Here is a 24,445-nt window from a genome sequence, read left to right as displayed (position 1 = left end):
TGCAGCTACACATGCCATCGAACGGAAAATGTCACTTACCCAGTGTACATCTGTTCGTGGCATTAGTCGCTGCAGATTCACATGCGCCCACCCGCCTCCCCGGGAGCCTGTAGTCGTTTAGAAGTAGATCTTAAACATTTGTACATTTGTAAATATATTACTTGAAACTTCATTATGTACATACGCATTCACTCCATTGCATGGGCACTATTACTAGCATACACAACTCCTACCTCACCCTCTGCGGGGAAAACAATCTAAGATGGAGTCGACGCCCATGCGCAATGGAGTCGAAATGGGAGGAGTCCCTCGGTCTCGTGACTCGAAAAGACTTCTTCGAAGAAAAACAACTTGTAACACTCCGAGCCCAACACCAGATGGCGGGATGTGCACAGCATGTGAATCTGCAGCGACTAATGACACGAACAGATGTACACTGGGTAAGTGACATTTTCCATATATATATATATATATATATATATATATATATATATATATAGTCCACAGGTTTTTCTGGTGAATTGCATGCAATCTATTAGCAGCTTTCCACAGCACGCAACACACGCCTTGCTTAATTTAAGTATATGCATGCATGTTCCTTCAAATCTAAATAATTCTGCTTAACTACATACACATCTAGATGTGTGTGCATCTTTATAGTGTGTGTGTGTCCTTCCAAACAAGTCTACAGCTTTCTGGTCATATCCCCCCGACTGTGCTGGTGCCCTGAAACGGGCTGCAGCACCCGTGTTAATGATGCGTTGCAAAGAAATAGTCAGGGCACTCTTTACGGTGAAAATAGGAAGTTGATTGAGATGTCAAAAATGGGCAGCTCGTTTCGCCTTGACATCGTTTCTCAAATGCGAGCGTACAAGGCCAATGCGGATTATATCATGCAACCAATGCAAAAATAAAGTTGTATGAAACAAAAACTGTGAAAAACTAATTTGCATGTACATAGAGGGTTCTGTGCGAATTGAACATGCCTACTGGGACCTTGTGATGGTTAATAACATTGTCATCTGAATACCTTGGTACTCAGTGATCCTTGTTAAATAATGTGTATGGGGCTTTAAGGGATTTGCCTACGAGATGCAGTTTCATTGTCTGATCTTTGTATTCACAAATGCAGTGAACTGGACTGTGCTACATTGTATCCTACACACCAGAATTTGTTGACAGAATTGACTTGATAGATTGTATCTGTTATATGATCCCATGTCATTCAGCTTTAAGGGATAAAAAGAGCAGATTGTAATATTGAAAGGAATCATATGGCATAATTTGTGACCATTAAGCTTTGTTATACAAATTTGTTTTTTAGTTTTTATTTTTACGCAATTTTGTATGTATATTATTACAAAGAGCACCTGATCAATATGTTCGTATTTCAGGTTGGTCTCGATGTCACTTGGTTCTTTTAAAGCGTAGTTTGGCTACTATGTTTATTTAGTTGTGATTGGTTGCGCAATCTAATAGTCATTGGCGATTGAACCCGCACTTGAGAAAGAATGTCAAGCCGAAGCGTATTGTCTGTTGACATCACAAAAAACTTTACATTTTCCCTGTAAGACGTGCCCTGACTGTATTATTATTTTTATATATATATATATATATATATATATATATATATATATATATAGCCCTTATATATATATAATATAATATATATATAATAATATAATGTATTCCTTCTCCTTACAGATTGCAGGTGGCCTCTGTCCTCCTGACCGGAGTGCGTGTCGTTAAGTGCAGAGTCTGCACGCTCCGTGAAATCCAAACAAAGCCTTTTTAAGCATTCAAAGGAACTAGGCTGCATCCGCGACCTTGATCACTGACAAAGAAGTGAGATTTCGTTCACTCGTATTTACACCTTCTATGGCATGTGACATCACCACAATCACTGAGGAAAGACTAAACAAATATGTACAACACTTTAGCAGATGTTGGTTCATTTGTTTGAATGCTTCCAAAGGCTTTGTTTGGATATATGTATATATATGTGTGTGTGTGTGTATTATTTATATTTATATATATATATATATATATATATATATATATATATATATATATATATGTATACATATACACACACACATACATACATTTATACATACACACACATATATATATTCACCTAAATGCTGCTCATTGTTACCAAACTCTATCAAGTGGTGCCTCCTTTGTGCAAGCAGCACTGCATTTAATTAATGTCCAAACCAAGCAGCTCCACTACAGTGCCCGGGGCACTCTTGGATTCCACTTCCACACCCCAGCATGACGCGTTTCGGCAGTTACTTTTTAGTTACTTGAAATAACTATAACTGCTGAATTTCTATGGTTTTGTATGTTTGAAATGTGAGCCTAAGTATAACGTCCATGTAACCTTTGTTTTTTAAAGTGGATTTCTATGTTTTTGTAATTCTTTCACCTAACTATAGTGTCCCCCTAGCCCTTGATTTTTTTCTCTGTGTGTGTGTGTGTGTTTGTATGTATGTGTATATATATATATATATATATAATTTTTTTTATTTCTTTGTGTAGATTTTTAGGACTGTTTGTTTACATTCCAGTAAATGTGTTTTTTTCTAACAAAACAAAGCTAAACTTTCTAACCCCTGAAACGAATAAATTGTTGTTCTGAGCTCTCACAATAACCAGACCTGCCATGTTTTATTTTTAATTCGTTGGTGTTATGAACAAAGCACCCCAAGTCTTTCCACCCATCTCAGTCTTTTTCAGATTTGCTCTTTGTTTGCCTGTCCATTGATACCAACTAATTTACTCAGATTTTAACAAAATATCTATTCCAAGTCAAAGTTTGTATCTTCTTCTTATCTTCTAAGACAAAGTTCTTACTACTTCCTGCAGGAGGAGGAGCCTTTGGCTGTTCACAAATTAGACAGTCTGGTGTTCCATTTTTTTAAATAACTTTTTACCTGCATACTTAAAAACTTCTTCTATTTTTAGTTACCCCCATATTATTGGCACAGTGCCACATTTTTGAAGCGTGGAAAGGAATGATTAAAAGATAAAGAATCTTTTCTGTGACTAAAATTAAAGCTAAAATAGCATGGTATGTGTGAGACTCAATCATACTATTACTTCTTGAGTTCATAGAATCAGAATCGGTGTGTAGTGCTTTGACCTTCTGAATGTGTCTCTGTCAGATGTGTACTTGGTTTAGGAGTGGATTCAAACTAGCCTGGCTGATGATGGGTGATACCCAGAAACCAGTCCCAGGATGCTTACTTCCGGCCCAAAGAGGACCTGGCTTGGCACTTCAAGCTGAACTGTTTCCATGGGGCGCAGGGTCAAGATTGATTTGCAAATTGCTGGGTCCAATCTGGGATAGCATGGTGAGCAAAAGAACAATGGATTTTACCCACATCTGTGATTGGGGGTGAGTTTTTGAAAAGTTTCAGCACTCCATCAATCGTCCTTTTATGTTGCTAACATCGCCATAGGTGGCCTGTATATTTCCAGAAATGGGTCTCCTGCTCACTGTGCCACTGGATTCAGCTAGCCTTGCTGATGAGAGGTGATACCCCAAAACCGGCCCCAGGATGCTTGTTTTCAGTCCAGGGAGGGCCTGCAAGTTCGAGCTGGACTGTTCCCATGGGGAGCAGGGTCAAGACTGATTTGCATACGGCTGGGTCCAAACTGGGGGTGGCATGGTAAGCAAAAGAACGATGGATTTAACCCAGATATGTGACTCAGGGTGAGTGTTTGAAAAGTTTCAGCACTCCGTCTATCATCCTTTTGTGTTGCTAAAGTGGACCAAAGGTATTCTTAAATTGTGAGTTTAGTTGGTTTCTTTGGTAAATGTAGGAAAGTAGGATCTTTCTGAATGGTTGTCCCCACTTTTTGCCTGGTGTCAGTGTGTTGTGACTGTAGTACACTGGGATCCTGCTAACCAGGACCACCAGTGCTGGTGTTCTCTCCCCTAAATTTGGTTGGTAAGCATTTCTTACATCCCATAATTGGCTAATGGTGTACCCTGTAAGTTCCTGATACATGGTACTTTGATACACAGGGCATTGGTACACCAGGGATCCTCCATGGACTGCAGCATGTATTATGCCACCAGTGGGGGCCCATGCAAACTTTGTCTACAGGCGTGCCATTGCAGCTTGTGTGAAATGGTGCATGCACCTTTTTGCCCCAGATTTAAGGATTACTTTATATCGCGGTCATTGCACTTTGACCCTATAAGTCACCCCTAAGGTAGGTCCTTCATCGCAAGGGCGGGGTGCATGGTTCTAAGTGTGTGGGTTCCCCTGCATGAGCAGAGGTACCCCTACAAACCCAAGACCCAATTTTCTGGGCTTTGTAAGTGTGGCAAAACCATTCTATGGTATGTAGTGGACACTGGTCATTACGAGATGTCCAACAACATAATGATTTCTCCAAACGTAGTCATGTTTGGTATCAAACACGTATGAATCATGCAACTATACTGGTTCCAGTGTTAGTTGTATAATACCATGTACTTTGGGGGTTCATTAAAGGATCCCCAATGTCTGCCTGTTAAGCCTTGCAGGGTCTGCGTGCAAGCCAGTGCTACCACCGACCCCTCCTGCTGCTGACCTTGACTCGGGCAGGGGAAGGCAGAACAAAGGATTTCCCTTAAAGGAGAGGTGTTATCCCTTCTACTCTAGAAATAGGTGTGTCTGTCCACGGGTGGGGGGTACTCCTGAGCGCCACCAGGCTCCTTTGAAGGACACTTTAGGTGCCTTTCTGCTAAAAACTACTTCCATCCAGTGCATGAGCCCCCAGGCTCCCGCTCTGGCACGAAGCACACAAAGGACAGGGAGTGACTATCCCCCTATCCAGCTCCTTCCCTAGAGGGGGTGCCCACAGCTCTGCCAGGTGGCTACTTGATTCTGCCATCTTGGAAACAGGATAAGCAGAGGCCCCTTGGAGCAGCTGACTGGTCAGTCCAGTTGAGTAGCATCCTTGTCCTCAACCCCCCCAATAGGTGGATCACCACAGAAGTCGTCCATTCTCCTTCCTGGGTTACTTAAGGGCTTCCCTGAGGGTGGGCCTCCAGATTCGTCTTCAATACTTCGCAACCTGGACACCGGATTCTGCTGCTGGACTTCGCTGGGAACCAAGATAAGACTGCTTCTGGTAGAATGGGTCCTAATGCAACTTTGTCCCATAGCATTGCAAAAACACTTCAACTTCCGTGGCTGTGCATCATCCAAAGTTAAAAGTACCCTGCCTGCACTAAGGACATCGAGAAGGAATCTCCCTTGGAGTAAAGGAGTTACTCCCCTGGAACTGCAGGCATCTCGACGTCTACGACCGGTTTGTACATCCTACTTTCCCACAGACTCCTCATGTTTCTACAACACAGGTGGTGGTGGTTGTTCTGTGGCTCTCTAAAGGTCTGACCTGTCTTCATTGCAGCTGGTAAGACGGTGGTCCCTCGTTGGAGCTGCTGGGATGGAACCCCTGTGCATGCGTTGGTTGTCAATACTAAGGCTTGTTGGCTCCTCAGCGTGAAGTCCTCCTATGTCCAAGAAGCCCTAGCCTCAAGTATCACACAGCTCCAAGACCGATGTCCTCCCTGCAACCTCTGCGACATGGATATCCATCTTCTTTGTGCTGCAGAGGCCTCCTTGCGACTCCCTTTGCTTGCTGCCAGAGGGTCGTCCTTGGGTCTCCATTGATTCTTGCTGGCTCTCCTCACTGCTGAGGGCTGGTCCTGGCTTACCTGTAAAGGTTGAGACCCTCAGACCTTGCTTCAACTCTTTTTTTTAACACTCCTTTTGCATTTGCCAAGGCTTTTTGGTGGTCCTGCTGGCCACTGACCCCTCTGCTACCTACAACCGGCATGAGACAGCTTGTGGATGCCTCCTGAGATGCCTCCTGAGATGCCTCTCATCACCTGGACGCTGCAGCTGCATCTTCACGACAATAGTCCAACAGAAAAGCATTCGTGAGAAGGGTGGGCATTAATGCCCACTTGCAACCCCTGGGCACCTCTGGGTGGTTTGGACTCTGTCCCCTCTCTCCACAGGTGCTCCTTATCTGGAATCTACACCAGGGCTCCCCAACGTGGTTCACAGGTCACTACAGCAGTTGGACAGCCGAGGACCCCTTTGACTTAAAACGGGAGGTTCAACAGAACTTCACCCCTATGCACCCGGGCTCTCTGGTGTAGGCAATCCACTTCTCTGGTCATCCACAGGTAGGGACACTCTTCAACCTTCTTGTTCCAGTGGGTTTCTTCAGGGGCCTCTGGGAAGGGTCCATTTCCAACCTTTTTCTAACCGCCACTTACGCAGTGTTATCCTATGGAACACCCAACACTAGGTAACACCTCTGCACATGGGCTCCTGGGGAATTTGTACTACTTAACTTTGGTATCTTAGTACTTCCCCAGTCATTAGGCTTCTTGAGTAACAGTCCTTGTCAGCTGTGACTTTACTTACCCATTTTTTTTTTAGTATTTGGTTTGCAAATTCCTCCCCCTTCCCCCAACTCTTTTAGAAGCCCATGTTCTTATTTGCCTGTACCTACCTGCTTTGAAGTATATTTCTGTGTATTCATATCCCTAGTTAGGAGATATATCAAAGTTAGTTTAGTGCCTGTGTGTTAATAAATAGTACTTTATTTTTCTAATACTTGGTGTGTTTTTTTTTTTTTTTCTGTAAACCTATTGACTGACCCTGTAGGTATTGCTGTTGTTTTACACCCTCTCTGATAAGCCTTAGCTGCTCTCTACAGCTACCCCTTTTGAGAGATTTGGTTATTGGAAAGCCTCTAACACTGTCAGTAAGGGTTACCTGGACTCAGTGCAGGGTGCATCACCTATAGGTGTACACCATATACTGAGCCAGCCTGCTACATTGGTGGTGCAGTGGTTGGGATACAAACTTGCATTGCATTACCACTTGGTCATAAGTGAGTTTCCACAGGAAAACCACTACTGACTTAGGTACATACTGTACTTTTAACAAACTGGTATTTTTCTTAATTTTTTTTATTGAGTTGTCAAGGTTCTAGCATCCCCTTTTTTTCCAATCGCTTAAAAATTTAAAACACTAAGGTAGTTATAGATAGACTTACACTACACTAGTACAATGTCTTCTGTTGAAGGATTTAGACAGACTCAGGAGTCTGGGTATAGTGCCCTAAAGTTTCAAGAGCTTAGGTAACTGTGCAGTGCTACAAGTCTGAAGACAGATAGTCACCCTAGCAAATCTTCTCTCTTAGAGATGCTGATCCAGGATTACCTCCAGAACCCTGAGAGGCAGGGAGATAGTGATGAGGGGGGTAAACCTCCAGAGTTGGAGCGGGGGAGTGCCTAGTACTTCAGACTCTCACTCTGCACATATCCACGAGGATTCAGAGGAAATTCTTGAGAGCAACTCTGGGCCTGCAGATAGAAGTACTGATAGCACAGAGAGTGGTCAGACTAGAAGGCCCACTTTTTCTCCCCCAAGCTTGGTAAAAAGGGTTTCAAGGAGGGATAGGCCCTCCTCCTCCTCCTCATCATCATCATCCTCCTGTGCCTCAGCATCTTCTGTTGAGTCCACTCTAAGTTAGAGGAAGCAGCTTTAGGTAGAGGGGTACAACCTGCTGAAACTTGAGAGGGATAAGCTCAAGTTGAAGAGGAAGCAGCTGGACCTTGAAAGGGAAGCTCTAGAGGCCGAGAAAGAGAGGAAACCTTAGGGTTAGAAGCCCATAGTGGCAGCACTAGAGACTCAAGGTTCAAGGAGGAACACTTAGACTCTAGGAATCTCAGCAGGATAGTCCCTCCTTACAAGGCTGGGGATAATATCCACAAGTGAATCACTGCAGTCCCCCAGAGACAGTGGGCAACTACTCCGTGGCTCTCTTTTGCTGACAAAGGTAAAGGCAAACTTTCAGCAGTCAGGGAAGAGGATGCAGACAACTACTAGATCTTGAGGGGTCACTGATTGATGGGTTTCGGCTTTCTTCTGATGAATACTGGATAAAGTTCAGGGAAACACAGAAAGAGTCCTCTCAAGACTGAGTTGATTTTGTGGAATGCACAGGTAAGGCTCTGGAAGGCTGGTTACATGGTAGTAATGTCCATGACTATGAAGGGCTGTACAATCTAATCATGATTGAGCATATCCTTAATAACTGTGTCTGACAGTCTGCAGCAGTACCTGGTGGACTCCTAGCTGCCTTCTCAAGATTTGGCAAAGAAGGCAGACTAGTGGATCTGCCCCAGGGTGATTAAGAAAACTCGTAGGGGTGACCATAAGAAAGTGAATACTTCTAAATCCAAGGTAAAGATGATAGGAGACCTAAGGATAAAAAGAAAGAGCCTTCTTCAGGTCCGCAAATATTTTCCTCTGGGGGTGGGTCAAAACCCTTCTCTTCCCTGGTAAGTAACCCAGTGCTTTGCCTGTAAGGCAAAAGGCCATACAGCAGCTGCTTCCAATTGCCCTAAGAAAAACACCTGTACCACTACTACTACTTCCCCTAGTGCCTCTAGCATTAGCACTGTAGGAGGCTGCCCAGGTTTGTAGTGGATGCCAAAGGTAATTACACCTTATACCAAGTCAAGTTATGCCTTTTTAGTGAAATGTAGTCAGTGTCTAGAAGCCAGGCTCTCTAGGGGTAGTGGGGATGAGCAGCCAAGGCCTAACTAGCAGACATGCAAAGCTCATGCAATACCACTGTAGTCACACTGTACTCACACACATGAAAGAAAATACTCAGTGTTACAAAAATAAAGGTACTTTATTTGGGTGACACATGTCAAAAATACCTTAGAGACTATACCCCCTTAGGAGGTAACAATATGCACAGTATATACACTAGTATGCAGAAATAGCTGTAAAAACTGTTATAAAACAGTGCTAATAGTGAAAATTACAATAGTCAGAAATGGGCCTAGGGGAATGTAGGATGTTGGCTCTGTATACACTATCTCAAAGTGAGAGCTAGTGTGCACAGAGTCCAAGGGTTCCCCTTAGAGGTTGATAGTGGCAAAATTAGATAATACTAATGCTCTGTTTTGTGGTAGTGTGGTCGTGCAGTAGGCTTATCAGAGGGTAGTGTTAAGCATTTGTTGTACACACACAGGCAATAAATGAGAAACACACACTCAAAGACTTAACTCTAGGCCAATAGGTTTTTATATAGAAAAATATGTTTTCTTAATTTATTTTTAGAACCACAAGATTCAAATTTGAGGTAAGTACTGTAGGAGGCTGGCCTCGCTTATAGTGGGTACCTGATGGTACTTACACCTTGTGCCAGGTCCAGTTATCCCTTATTAGTAGATTAGTAGTGTTCTAGCAGCTTAGGCTGATAGAGGTAGCTATAGCAGAGCAGCTTAGGCTGAACTAGCAGACATGCAAAGCTCCTACTATACCACTTATATCATATAGGTACTATATTATTAGAAAGACAATACTCAGAGTTGCTAGAAATAAAGGTACTTTATTTTAGTGACAATGTGCCAAAAATATTTCAGAGAATATATTCCCTTAGGAGGTAAGTAAAATGCACAAAATATACACACAAACCAAAATCAGGTAAGTAAAACAGGTAGAAAGTAGTACAAACACTGTAGAATACAATAGGATGCAATAGGACTAGGAGCAACACAAGCCATATACTAAGAAAGTGGAATGCAAACCACGAATGGACCCCTAGGCTAGTGTAGTGTGTAGAGGGTCGCTGGGAGTGTAAGAAAATACTAAGGGTGTCCAAGATACCCCACCCCAAGACCCTGGAAAGTAGGAGTAAAGTACTATTTCCCCAGAAACACACTAAAGTCATGATAGAGGGTTTTGCACAGACCACAACAGACTGCAAAGCACTGAAGATGGATTCCTGGACCTGAGAACCTGCAAAGGAAGGGGGACAAGTCCAAGAGTCGTGAAAGTGTCCAGGCGGGGCCAGGAGCCCACTAAACCCCAGATGAAGATGCAAAATGGCTGCCTCCGGATGGAAGAAGTTGAAGATTCTGCAACAACGAAAGGTGCTAGTAACTTCTCCTTCGTGCAGAAGATGTCCCACAGAGTGCTGGAGGATGCAGAGTTGTTTCCTTGGCAAAACAACGCAAACAAGCCTTGCTAGCTGCAAGAGTCGCGGTTGAAGAAAAAGGGTGCTGCCCGGGCCCAGGAAGGACCAGGATGTCGCCACTTGGGAGAGGAGACAGAGGGGGCCCTCAGCAACGTAGAGAGCCCACGGACCAGAAGGAGGCACCAGCAGAAGTCCTTGAACACAGGTTCAAGAAGTCTGAACATGGCAGTCGTCTCAACACTGCAAAAGAGGGTCCCACAACACCGGGGATCAACTCAGGGAGCTGAGCATCAGAGGACAGAGTGCTGGGGACCTAGGCTTGGCTGTGCATGCAGGATTTCGTGGAAATGTGCACAGAAGCCCTTGTAGCTGCAGTTCACGCGGTGCACAGGATTACTGCCTGGAGAGGGGAGGCAAGGACTTACCTCCTCCGAATTTGGACAGTTGGACCACTGGACAGTCTTGCTCACTTGGGTCCACCACCTGTGTTCCAGGGGCCACGCTCGTCAGAATGAGAGGGGTCCCAGAGTACCAGTGACACTGAAGTTTGGCGCCTGCTGGCATAGGGGGAAGATTCCGTCGACCCACAGGATATTTCTTTGTGGCTTCCGGTGCAGGATGAAGGCAGGCAACCCCCAAAGCATGCACCACCAGAAAAAAGTCTGTCGCTGGTAGTCTTCTTTTTTTTGTTGCAGTTTTGCAGGCGCCCTGGAGCAGTCAGCAGTCGATCCTTGGCAGAAGTCGAAGATAGAGGTGCTGAGGAACTCTGGTGAATTCTTGCAAGTTGTTATCTAAGGAAAAGCCCACTGGAGAGACCCTAAATAGCCCTCAGAGGAGGATTGGCCACCTAGTCAGGTAAGCACCTATCTGGAAGGGTCTCTGATGTCATCTGCTGGCACTGGCCACTCAGAGGCCTCCAGAGTGCCCTCACACCTCTGGATCCAAGATGGCAGAGTCTGGGACGCACTGGAGGAGCTTTTGGCACCACCCCCGGGGTGGTGATGGACAGGGGAGTGGTCACTCACCTTTCCTTTGTCCAGTTTTGTGCCAGAGCAGGGACTGGGGGGTTCCCTAAACCAGTGTAGTATGGCTTATGCAAGGAGGGCACCATCTGTGCCCTTCAAAGCATTTCCAGAGGCTGGGAGAGGCTACCCTTCCCCAGCCTTTAACACGTATTTCCAAAGGTAGAGGGTGTAACAACTTCTCTCAGAAGAAATTCTTTGTTCTGCCTTCCTGGGACTGGGCTGCCCAGACCCCAGGAGGGCAGAACCCTGTCTGTGGGGTGACAGCAGCGGTAGCTGCAGAGAAAACCCCAGAGAGCTGGTTTTGCAGTACCCAGGGTCCATAGTGGAGCCCCAGAGATGCATGGAATTAGCTCCCCAATACCACATTTGGCAAGGGGAGACAATTCCATGATCTTAGACATGTTACATGGCCATGTTCAGAGTTAACATTGTGAAGCTACATATAGGTATTGACCTGTATCTAGTGCACACGTGTAATGGTGTCCCCGCACTCACAAAGTCAGGTGAAATCGCCCTGAACTCCGTGGGGGCACCTTTGCTAATGCAAGGGTGCCCTCACACTTAGTAACTTTGCACCTAACCTTCAGCAAGTGAGGGTTAGACATATAGGTGACTTATAAGTTACTTAAGTGCAGTGAAAAATGGCTGTGAAATAACGTGTGCGTTATTTCACTCAGGCTGCAATGGCAGTCCTGTTTAAAGGTTTGTCTGAGCTCCCCATGGGTGGCAAAAGAAATGCTGCAGCCCCTAGGGATCTCCTGGAACCCCAATACCCTGGGTACCTATGTACCATATGCTAGGGAATTATAAGGGTGTTCCAGTGTGCTAATTGAATTTTTTTAAAGTGGTCACTAGCCTATAGTGACAAATTTAAAGGCAGAGAGAGCATAAGCACGGAGGTTCTGATTAGCAGAGCCTCAGTGACAGTCACTACACAGATATACACATTCAGGCCACAACTTATGAGCACTGGGGTCCTGGCTAGCAGGATCCCAGTGAGACAGGCAAAAACAAACTGACATAAATGTAAAAATGGGGGTAACATGCCAGGCAAGATGGTACTTTCCTACAAATACATACATTGCAAGGTACTTCACACAGGAAAGTATAGGACTTTGATTTAAAACAGTAGTACACACAGTTTTGGTTAAAATGGCAAATAGCTATTTTAAAAGTGGACACAGTGCAAAAATCAACAGTTCCTGGGGGAGGTAAGTAATTGCTAGTTTCTCAGGTAAATGAAGCACTTACACAGTCAGACTCCTGGGCATAGGCAGCCCACCCAGCCGGGGGTGTCGGGTGCAGAGTGTGAAGACTCACGCTTCTGGCGGGAAGTTGGAGTCTCTTTAAAGTTGCTTGTTTTTCTGTTGTTTCTGGACAGAGCCGCTGTCCTCTGGAGGTTCTTGGTTCTTCAGGTGCAGGTCAGTCCTCTGAGTCCTCAGAGGTCGCTGGTCCCGCTGGATGCGTAGCTGTGCAGGTTCTTTGAGTCTGGAGACAGGCCGGTAGGGCTGGGGCCAAGTCAGTTGTTGTCTCCGTCGTCGCTGCAGGGCTTTCAGGTCAGCAGTCCTTGTTGTTGTTGTAGGTTGCAGGAATCTGATTTCCTGGGTTCAGGGTTGCCCCTAAATACTGAATTTAGGGGTGTGTTTAGGTCTGGGGGGCAGTAGCCATTGGCTACTGCCCCTGAGGGTGGCTACACCCTCTTTGTGCCTCTTCCCTGAGGGAAGGGGGGCCACATCCCTATTCCTATTAGGGGAATCCTCCAAAACCAAGATGGAGGATTTCTTAAGTCAGGGGTCACCTCAGCTCAGGACACCTTAGGGGCTGTCCTGACTGGTGGGTGACTCTTCCTTATTTTTCTCATTATCTCCTCTGGACTTGCCACCAAAAGTGGGGGCTGTGTCCAGAAGGGCGGACAACCCTATTAGCTGAGATGCCCTGGGGCGCTGTAACAACAGGTATGAGCCTTTGAGGTTCACCGCCAAGTGTTACAGTTCCTGCAGGGGGAGGTGAGAAGCACCTCCACCCAGTGCAGGCTTTGTTCCTGGCCACAGAGTGACAAAGGCACTCACCCCATGTGGCCAGAAACTCGTCTGGTTGTGGCAGGAATTGGACTGGTATAGAGGGTGCATCTCTAAGATGCCCTCTGTGTGCATTTTTCAATAAATCCCACACTGGCGTCAGTGTGCATTTATTGTGCTGAAAATTTTGATACCAAACTTCCCAGATTTCAGTGTAGCCATTATGGAACTGTGGAATTCGTAATTGACAGACTCCCAGACCATATACTGTATGGCTACCCTGCACTTACAATATCTAAGGTTTGGCTTAGACACTGTAGGGGCATAGTGCTCATGCAACTATGCCCTCACCTGTGGTATAGTGCACCCTGCCTTAGGGCTGTATGGCCTGCTAAAGGGGTGACTTACCTGTGCCACAGGCAGTGGATTGATGGCATGGCACTCTGAGGGGAGTGCCATGTCGACCTAATCATTTTCTCCCCACCAGTACACACAAGCTGAGAGGCAGTGTGCATGCACTGAGTGAGGGGTCCCCAGGGTGGCATAAGACATGCTGCAGCCCTTAGAGACCTTCCCTGGCCACAGGGCCCTTGGTACCAGAGGTACCAGTTACAAGGGACTTGTCTGTGTGCCAAATGTGGAGACAAATGTAAAGTTTAGGGAAATAACACTGGTGCTGGGGCCTGGTTAGCATTGTCCCAGCACACTTTCAGTCATAACTGGCATCAACAAAAGGCAAAAAGTTAGGGGGTAACCATGGCAAGGGAGGCATTTCCCTACAGGGAACACAAACCATATTCTAAGACAGTGCAATGCGAAAGTCTGTTTCCCACCTAGGCAAGTGATTGTGTAGAGGGGCGCTGGGAGTATTAGAAAACACCAACTGTAAGTAATAGAACCCACCCCAGAGCCCAGGAAGGCAGGAGTAAATCACAGTAACTTTCCTAGAACACACAATAACACGAGAAAGAAGATATTGCAAGAACCAGAAGAGACTGCAAGACACCAACGATTCCTAGATCTGAAGACCTGTGGAAAGAAGGGGACCAAGTCCAAGAAGCACTGAAGAGTCCAGGGAGAACAGGAGCCCCTGCTAACCCGGATGAAGATGCAAAGGAAGAACCACCGGTGAAGAACATCAGTTAGTACTGCACCCAAGAAGACGGATGCAGGTTCCTGGTTGGTGCAGATGATGTCCAACACCGGATGGATGATTGCAGTCTGATTTGTGATGCCGGATTCTGCCAACAAGCCCTGGCACACGCAAAGCTCGTGGTTAGCGGAAAATGGCGCTGCCTGGGACCAGGAGGGACCTACTGTTCTCTACCCAGGACGGGGAGACAGAGGAAGCTCTCAGCAACTCAGAGAGCCCACAGAAGACCAGACAGCATGCACAGGAGTCCCACAGCACAGGGACAAAGAAGGTGCAAAAGGACGCCCACGCAGCCCTACACAAAGGGATCCCATACTGCCGGAGAACCACTCAGGAAGCTGTGCGTCTCAGGATAGAGTGCTGGGGGCTGGAGCTGCACGGTGCAAGAGGAACTTCGTGGAAAAATGCCAACAAGCCTTGGCAACTGCAAAACACGCAGTGCACGGTGGTACTGGCTCGCGTGAGGAGGCAAACTCTTACCTCCACCATAGTTGGACAGTTGGATGCCAAGACCGTCGGGACCACTTCAATCCACCACCCATGTTGCTGGATCCATGCACTTCTTCAGGAGAGGGACCCAAGCCACTGGTCGTCGCTGCAGAGGGGTGCCTGCCGAAGCATGGAAGTGACTCCTTCACTTCAAGGGAGATTCCTTTGTTCTTCTGTTGCAGGCTGAAGACTGGCTGTTCTCTGGGAAGCACGACCGGGAAGCAGTTGCAGTTGCAGGCAAGAGCTGAAGATACAATGTTTCAGAAGCCGTCTTTGCCTCTTTGTTGCAGTTGTAGAGTTCCTGGAGGGTCCAGATGCAGTTTCTTCGGTATGAAGGTGAAATAAAGGATGCAGAGGATTCCTGCTGGAGCTTTGCCATCTGAATCTGAAGAACCACCCAAGAGAGATGACCTTAAATAGCCATGAAAGGGTGATTGTTCAGATACACAAGTAAGCACCTATCAGAGGAGGGTTCTGACGTCACCTGCTGGCCCTGGCCACTCAGATGCTCCCAGAGTGCCCTGCCAACTTGGAATCCAAGATGGCAAAACCCAGGGACACTCTGGAGGAGCTCTGAGCACCATCCTGGGGGTGGTGATGGACAGGGGAGTGGTCACTCCCTTCTCTTTTGTCCAGTTTCATACCAGAGCAGGGACTGGGGGTCCCTGAACCGGTGTAGACTGGATTATGCATAGAAGGCACCATCTGTGTTCTTCAAAGCATTTCCATTGGATCTGGGAGGCTACCCCTCCCATGCCTTTAACAGCTATTTCTCAAAGGAAATGCTTTGTTCTGCTTTCCTAGGCTCAAGCTGCTTGAGCAACAGGCGGGCAGAAACCTGTCTGTGAGGTGGCAGCAGTTGTGGCTTGCAAAAGCCTTGGGGTATAATTCCAACATGTTTGATACCAAACATGGCCATATTCGGAGTTACCATTGTGAAGCTGTACATAGGTAGTGACCCGTGTCCAGTGCACGCATAAAATGGCGTCTCCGCACCCATGAGGTCTGGAAAAATTGTTCTGGACAATGTGAGGGGCACCACTGCTAGTGCAGGGGTGTCCTCAGCCACAGGTACTCTGCACCCAGCCTTCAGGGTTGGAAGGCCTGACATATGGGTGACTTATAAGTGACCTGGTGCAGTGTAAATGGCAGTGTAAGGGTGCATGCACCATTGAACACAGGCTGCAATGGCAGCCTTTTAGAAGCCTTTGCATGGGCTCCCTATGGGTGGCAAAAGAAATGCTGCAGCCCGTAGGGATCCCCTGGAGCCCCAATGCCCTGTGTACCTAGGTACCATATACTAGGGACTTATAAGGGGGCACCAGTATGCCAAATTTGGATGAAATGCTGGGTTAGGAGAGAGAGAGCAAATCACTGGGGTCCTGGTTAGCAGGATCCCAGTGACACAGTCATACACACTGAAATCAGGCAGAAACTGGGGGTAACATGCCAACAAGAGTGTACCTTCCTACATGCACCAATAGTAGTACCACAACCAAGGGTTATAGCTGGGTTCACCTTAGGTACTGCAGTGGACTCTGGCCTCGTCAGAAAAACCACTGAGCCTGTCCTAGTATCAGAGGGAGACATTGAGCTTACATTGGCTGCCTTCCTCCTAACATGAGGAAATACAGGCAGCATCCTTTTATTAATGGTATTGAGGCAGAGGCCTACAGGGACAGAGGTGCAAGTGTCACCATGGTGACTGGAAAACTTGTCACATGAGCAGATCTTACTTGGTCATACATACCAAGTAACCAGCGTAGACAGCATCACTAAGTGCCACCCCTTGGCAGTGGTTACTTTCAACTGGGGGCGGGGATACTGGCCCTAAGAAAGTTGTGGTATCCTCATCTATTCCTGTAGTGTCTTATAGGCAGTGATTTGCAAACTTCAGCATGGGCTGAAGTGGAGTTGCAGGCCCATGCATCCTTGCTGGGCATCCATGAGAGTGTGTTTGTGGCAACAAGGGCACAGGTCACGAAACAGGGCGAAGAAGGAGCAGTGGAGCCTGGAACAATGGCCCAAGCAGCTTACAAGATGGGAAGTAAAAAGGGTAAAAAGTTAGCCTCCCTCAAGACCTCAAGTTAGGATCAGTCACCTCAGGATCTTGCCCCTTATGAGGGAACTGCCCCAGAGGAGCTTGGGCCTGACACAGCAAAGGAGTTTGGGACAGGGAGACCCTCTGGGTGGAAATTAAGTCTAGGGCAGAAATCCCACCCCTCTCCGAAAGGTCTCAGGCAGCAAGCTGCTGCAGAAGAGGCATGGGACTTCAGTGGATCCCATAGGATTTACTGGGAAGATAGTTTCCTATACTCTGAGGCTAGAGGCCCAAATCCTGGTGCTACCAGGAGGTTGGTTGTACCTCAGAAATTTATGGCGTTTCTATTGACCCTAGCACATGACATACCCCTCACAGGAGATCTTGGGCAAAGCAAGACTTGGGACAGACTTGTTCCTCACTTTCACTGGCCCATATGTCTGAAGACACCCATATGTCTGAAGACACAAAGGAGTTTTGTTGCTCCTGGGTCACCTGCCAAGCTGGTAGCAAATCAGGTGACACTACAGAGGCCCCCTTAATCCCATTTCCAGTGGGTGGGGTTCCCTTTAAGAGGGTAGAGATGGACATTGTTGGTCTCTTAGACCCTCCTACAGCCTCTGGGAGCCGATTTATTTTGCTGGTAGTGGACCATGCCACCAGGTACCCAGAAGCTATTCCACTTACGACCACTACAGCTCCTGCAGTGGCCAATGCCCTGTTAAGAATGATTTTCAGTGTGGGCTTCCCTAAGGACCAGAGTTTGCTTCCCTAAGGAGGTGGTGTCAGACAGAAGTGCACACTTCATGTTTGACTACCTGAAGGCTGTGTGGAAAGAGTGTGGTGTAAGTTGCAAATTCACCACCACCTATCATCCTCTGGACACTGGTCTAGTTGAAAGATTCAACAAGCACCTCCCCCCCCCACCCCCCCACAAATAGATTGGTCACCACAGAAGTCATCCAACCCTCTTCTTGGGTAACTTAAAAGCTCCCCTGAGGGTGGGACCACAGATTTGTCTTCAAGACTTCTTCTGGAACCTGGACACCAGATTCTGCTGCTGGATGTAGCTGGAAACCAAGCCAAGACTGCATCTGGTAGGAGGGCTCCTACTGCAACTTTGTCCCCGAGCATTGCAAGAACTCTGCAACTTCTGTGGCTGTGCATCCTCTAGAGTTACAAGGACTCTGCCTGCACTAAGGACATCCAGAAGGAATCTCCCATACATCCACAGGCACCTCAACATGTACGACTGGTTTGTGGATCCTTCTGTCCCTCAGACTCCTCAAGGCTCTGCAACACAGGTGGTGGTTCTTTGGCTCTCTAGAGGTCTGACCTGGCGTCTTTGTGCTGCTGATGCCTCCTCAGGACTCCTTTTTCTTGCTGCCAGAGGGTCCTCCTGAGGTCTCCATCGATTCTTTCTGGCTCTCCTCACTGCTGAGACCGGTCTTGACTCCTGACTTAACTTTAAAGGTTGAATCCCTCTGAACTTGCTGGTCCCCATTTCTGCAACTTTTTTTGCAACTTTCTTTTTTATTTTTCAAGGCTTGTTGGTGGTCCTGCTGGCCTCTGACCCTTCAGCAATCGACAGCTGGCATGGCACAGCTTATGGATTACTCCTTGATTGCTTCTGTATTGCCTGGACGCCATAGCTGCACCTTCACGACAAACGTTCAACAGTAAAACATCCACGAGAAGGGTGGGCAGTGCCACTTGCACCCTTTGGGCACCTCCGGGTGGTTTAGACTCCGTCCCCTCTCTCTAGAGGTGCTCCTTGTCTGAAATCTATGCCTGGGTGCCACCAACCTGGTCCACGGGTCATGGCAGCAGCTGGACAGCCTAGGTCCCAATTGACTTCAACGGGAAATTCAGAGAAAATGTCACCCCTGTGCATCCTGGCTCCTTGGTGTAGGTCCTCTGGGGAGGGTCCATTTCCAACCTTTTCCTAACCCCAGTGTTGTCATATGGGACACCCAACACTAGGTGACACCTCCGCACACAGGCTCCCGGGGAATTCCTGCTGCTTACTTTTTTTTTTTTCCAGCAGTCCCCAGTCCTTAGGATTCTTGAGTATCAGTCTTGGTCAGCTGTGACTTTACTTACCCATTTTTTCAGTATATGGTTTGCCTTCTCCTCCCCAAATAAGGGCCCATGTTATTATATGCTTGTACCTATCGGCTTTGAAGTATATTTCTGTGTGTTCATATATCCAGCTGGGAGATGTACCAGAGTTAGTTTAGTGCCTCGGTGTGGTTCTTTGTTGTGTGTAAACCCACTGACTGACTGTGGTTATTGCAATTGCTTTACACCCTCTCTGATAAGCCTTAGCTGCTCTCCACAGGAACCCATTTTAAGAGCTTTGGTTAATGGAAAGCCTCTAGCACTATCACTAAGGGTTGCCTGGACTCAGTGCAGGGTGCATCATCTACAGATGTACACCATATAGTGAGCCAGCCTCCTACATTAAACTGCATGGATATGTTATCAATTTCCTTTCAAATTTTGTTTTCAAAATGGGGGCATGAAGGACCTTTTCATGGAACTGGTTTTAATTATTTTCTTTATTTCATAAGTATTTTTTTCCAATGTTGCTTTGATAGAAGTGTTTTTTTTTCAACACTTTAAAATGTCTTCCAGGATCCCATCCATGGGCAGGATTGTTCATGGATTATTAATTTATTGAAGATATCCTTGACGAGAACTGGTGTTACAGGTAAGTAAAGTATTCTTCTCTATCTTGCCAGCAAAGTTGGCTATTCAATATGCAGGTTTTTTGGTGCAGTAGGTGGGTAGTCTATTCGGATGTTGAGAATATTAATGGCGATCCCTTAATGCAGGTAAACAAAATGTAGCACTAGTTCTATTTCAAGAGTGTCATCATTAAATGTATAAACTTTTCTTGACACAACCATTACAATGCAAGAGCCTTGGATAGTCTTACTTTCTAACTAAATCTGACTGCGGAGCAGCTGTCACTGTGGTGTGTTGCGATTGTAAAGCAATTCCATGTGCTGTTTCGATTTTTTTTAAAATAGTTTTTCATTTTCGTTAAGTATAAACAATGGAAGTAGGATGTGCTTATAGTCCATTGTTTTTTTAAAAAGATTTGTTTCTCCTGAAGAAATGTTCCTTGATCTTGCACAAGCATGGAGTAATCAAGGATCCTGCACATCCTCTGAGGTACTGTAATGTTCATGAATGCAGTTAAGATACTTTTGATAGAGAACTGGTACTACTTGTAAGTAACTTTCTTTGTAGAACAGTTTCTTTTATAAGTAATTTATTTGCTTGGTTCTTTTGTAAATGTGTCTGAAAGCACACTATGCTGTGTATCTTTTAGGTTACAAGTGTGGCCAGGTTATGCCGCCAGTATTCGAAGGACAGATGGTGGTCTCTTCTTATTGGCTGATGTCGCTCACAAAGTTATTCGGAATGATTCAGTACTGGATATCATGTAAGTCTTTCTTATCTGACACGCATAGAAAATGTGCCCAGAAAGTTTCTTTTAGAACATGTAAAAAACACTTGGGTTTTTGGTTGATATTAACACTCTTGAACCCTCTTTGAGAAATAAATCTTAACAATAAAATAATAAACCTTGTTTACCATGGGCAGGACAACCCACACCTTCCTGTACTAAACATGATGCACATAGGTCCTGACTCCCAAGCTATTAGCTCCAAAGCAGCCTAGTTGAATGATCTAAACAAGTGCTATTCATGAGAGGCTTAACACATAACAATCAGAACTGGTGAATCAGTGCTGGTGTTTAAGCCAGCTGGAGCAAGTGGAACAGCCCCACATTATTAGAGCGATTTTGAATTTGCAAACATATTCTGCAGTATTAGATATTACATAGATCCACATGCTTGAATCATTCCCTGTTGTCGAATGGGAGACCCACTGCAATATTAAATAACAGTGTAGGGTGTCTACATAGAAAACAGTGTTAAGGACATTCACTTAAATAGTTTAGTCACACCATTAAAAAATACCCAAAGTCCAGCCAATCAGGCGACAGTCCCTGTTAGAACCCTCAACACAGAGGCTTAATTCTCTCAGATTTTCTACTGCACATTGTGTGAAGGGAGTCTCCCTGAGCTCTGCTCAGTTTTTCTACAAGCTAGCAATGTAAGCTTTCTTATTTTATTGGCAATGTCTGAAACACCTAAAAAAGGGTTATATAGACCTTGTAATTATTGTGGGAGAAAAAGACTGTATGCAGAGGACCCCCCACCAGCATTGTATTTACTGCCTGCACACTCAGCATAAGGTGAAAGACGGAAAGATATGTCGCACCTTTTCTAGAAAAACATTGAAAAACTGTGAGGGGAAGCTTCTTCTGTGGCTCCAGAAGGCTATATGTAAACCATCAGTCAGTTCTGAAGAGGATAGTGGCACTTTGTAGACATCTCACAAAAGGTCAAGTAGAAAGGAAAGATCCTGTGACAAGGAATCCAGAGAAGAATCTATAAAGGCCTTAAAAACTTAGAATGAGTCTGTCAAAGGCGCTGTCAAAAAGGAGAGAACAGGAAAAATATCATCAGAGCACAGTAGATCTCATCCTGCAACTCCAAAAAAAAACATCTGGTGAACAATCCTCTACATTTGCATCAGAACCATCAAAGGTAAAAAACACCTTAAAACTCTTGTCAACAAGTTTGTCGACGATGACACCATCGATGAGGACGAGCACTACATTGACATTGGCGACATCGATGACTACAATGATGATGCCTTTTCAGTCTTGCATCAGCGCCCATTCCGGCAACGAAGATATCATCGACGAAATCACTGTTGACACAGCAGTAGCAGCCATCGATGACAGCCTGCTGCCGACGGCCCCAGCATCTTTGACGAGGACCTTGTCAACAAAGATCCTGCTTCCATTAACAGGCATGAAGGGCTCGACGACGTTGTCAACAATGACACTGTTGACTATCATAAAATTTTCAAAATATTTCCTGCACCCAGAGCACAACTCTCCCAGCAAGGTGTCTCCAAGCCACCTTTTGCATATAGAAGACTGTGAGGATAAGGGATCATTTGGAACAGCACATGGTCCCTCGGGCTAAGGATTGAGTGCCAGGATTTTGAGGAAGAATACCAATACTACAAACAGCCCAGGTTTGCTGATAGACCCGCACATCAGGAAAAGCACTATCAATGCCTTGACCAGTTTTCTGCACAGCAAGACATCATAAAAGTGTGTCTCTTTATTGCAGGGCCTACAGGGAATATTAAGAAATTACCAAAGGAGATTTCCTGAACCTGCTTGGCCTTCCGCCTCGACTGCCAAAAACTCCAGAACCAATCACACCACCAATGACCCCCAGGATGACCCCAGCATCCAACATTGCGGCTCCCCCAAAAGGCAATCCATCTTCATCGGAGTATGATCAAGAGGAAGGAGAGATTCCTGAGGATCGATCAAACCTGTAATGGGATGATAACTCAATTAATACACCATCTCTACTGGCCCCCCAACCATTGGATTTTCCTCCCGATGATGTAGGAGGATTCCATAACCTTATGGAGAGGGCTGCAAAAAAGTTTCAGCTTCCGATGACTGTGAAACAGTCGGACTGTGTCTTATACGACTTCAAAGAGCCATAAAGATAATCTGTTTGTGCTATCCCATAATAGATTACATCTGGCAGGTGGATACGAACATAATGCAGAATCCAGCTACGTGGCTGCTGTCTTACCTCGGATCAACAAAAAATACAGTGCCCTTGAAGACTCACCAGCCTGTTTGACGGGCCTTTGTAGAAAAGCACCTTTTTGGCATGGTTAGCCCCCACTCTTTGCCTGGTATCTGATGTGATTTTGACAGAAAGTGTACTGGGTCTCTGCTAACCAGGTCCCCAGTACCAGACCTCTTTCCCCACTGCACAGTTGTTCTCCACAATTGGTAAATGCTTTAGCATCCTCTGTAAGTCCCCCAGTAAATGGTACTCCTGGTATCTAGGGCCTAGGATACTAAAGAAGTTTCCCCGAAGGCTGTAGCACCATGTATGCCACCCCAAGGGACCCCTGACTAAACCCACACTGTGCTGACTTTGCAGACTGCGTGTGCTGGTGCAGGTAAAATTGAAAACAAGACCTGTCACACATCCCTGTGTGCCAGATCCCCTACCACTGCATGTGCCAGGTGTAAGTCACCCCTAAGACAGTGTGAATCAGGACACATGTGAGGGCATATATGCATTAGACGATATGCCCCTGCAATGTCTGTTGATTCTTATACATAGTAAGTGAACAGGGTAGCCATTTTAAATAGATGTGCTGGACACTGCCCACTAAGAGTTTCCCAACTACATGATGGCTTCTCTGAACCCATGAATGTTTGGTATCTAACATCTCAGATTAATAAACCCTCACTGATTTCATTGAGCGATTTAATTAATAAATGCACCCAGAGGGCACCTTAGAAGTGCCCTCTGAAAACCTACCAGCTACTAGTGTGTTAACTGACTGGTCCTGACCAGTTAAGCCACCTTAGCCATGTTTCTGACCCCCCCAAGGTGAAAGCCAGTGCTCTCGGGCCCCAGAGACAAAATCCTGCACTGGGCAGGGTGGTTGACACCTCCAGGCAAGATGGACATTCCAGAAGGGGAAGCTTCAGAGGCCTGGCCGGTTGCCTTTTTTGGCAGTACAACAGGTGGGAAAATTAGGCAGATTAGGAGATGTGCCTAGTTCATGCTAGTCCCTCCCCGAAGGTGGATGGTCTGAAGTGGGTACCACTTTTTAAATTCCGTCATCTTTGTTTGGAAGGCATTTGGGCCACTATGGCTAGGGTTATGGCCACTTTCCAGCGGAAGTGGTCATTGAAAGAGTGTAGTCCCCCTAAAGGTGGGCAACTCATTGGTTGCCATCTGACACTCTGTGTAACACCCCTAAATTGAGTATTTAGGTGGCACCCCTTAATCATAGAACTCCGATCCATGAAGAAAAGGACAAAGAAGAGATTCACCTGCGGAAGAGGAGAAGCAGCAGCAGCAGCTGACTGGGTAGCAGCCCGACTTCCTGTCTACACCCCTTGATGGACTCTGCACCAAAAGGCACTTCGTCCTGCATTTGCACCTCCAGAAACTTCCGAGGACTGCCTGCCTTAAAAAAAGACTCAAGTCTCCCATGAGCAACGGACCTGCTCTCCAACCAACTCCAAAGAAAGGAACCTCTGGAATTGCAAAGACCCAATGCCTGTTGTCACCACTGCATCCACTGTCAACGACCTGAGAGGGATGGACCTCCGGTGCCAGCAAGGTCCCTCAGCTGTCCAGAGTCAGAATCCATCATGGCTTCACCGGTCCTGGACTCCCTGAAGTCTCTGCATGCAGACACCCCCCCCCCCCCCCCCCCCCTCCTGCTGTGAGAGAACCTGAGACCTAAAGCAACCACTGCACCCGTTGGTGCCGGCCCGAGTTGAAGTGGACCACTGGTGTCAGTGGCGTCCCCCCCGGCTCTCCTGAGCTCAAGTTCACTGTGGTTTCACCAACCCTGGACTCCACTACGAAACCTGCATCCTCAGACCACAGGTCCTCTCTCCCCCTCCCCCCCCCCCCCCACTACGAGTGGTCCATGACAAGGAAACCCAACACCAAAGACCACCCCTGCATCCATTGTCCCTGGGTCCTGGTGAAGAGTACCATATTTTCACCTAGGTCCTGAGCACCCCACATTCATGACCTAG

At 46.4% G+C, this 24,445-nt stretch overlaps 1 protein-coding gene across 2 annotated transcripts in view; it reads left to right on the top strand.

Annotated features, from left to right (window-relative positions):
* PIWIL2 (piwi like RNA-mediated gene silencing 2) overlaps positions 1-24,445 on the top strand; it is a 1,291,255-nt gene that overhangs the window by 514,322 nt on the left and 752,488 nt on the right. For both annotated transcript variants that reach the window (XM_069213952.1, XM_069213950.1), the window contains exon 12: positions 20,090-20,203. In XM_069213952.1, coding sequence (XP_069070053.1) covers positions 20,090-20,203 — 114 coding nt within the window. The remainder of the gene's footprint in view (positions 1-20,089; positions 20,204-24,445) is intronic.

This window comes from Pleurodeles waltl, chromosome 11 (assembly GCF_031143425.1).
Source record: "Pleurodeles waltl isolate 20211129_DDA chromosome 11, aPleWal1.hap1.20221129, whole genome shotgun sequence".
Lineage (NCBI taxonomy): Eukaryota > Metazoa > Chordata > Amphibia > Caudata > Salamandridae > Pleurodeles > Pleurodeles waltl.
The sequence above is the reverse complement of the archived record's forward strand: the minus strand, read 5'-3'. Positions and strand labels throughout refer to the sequence as shown.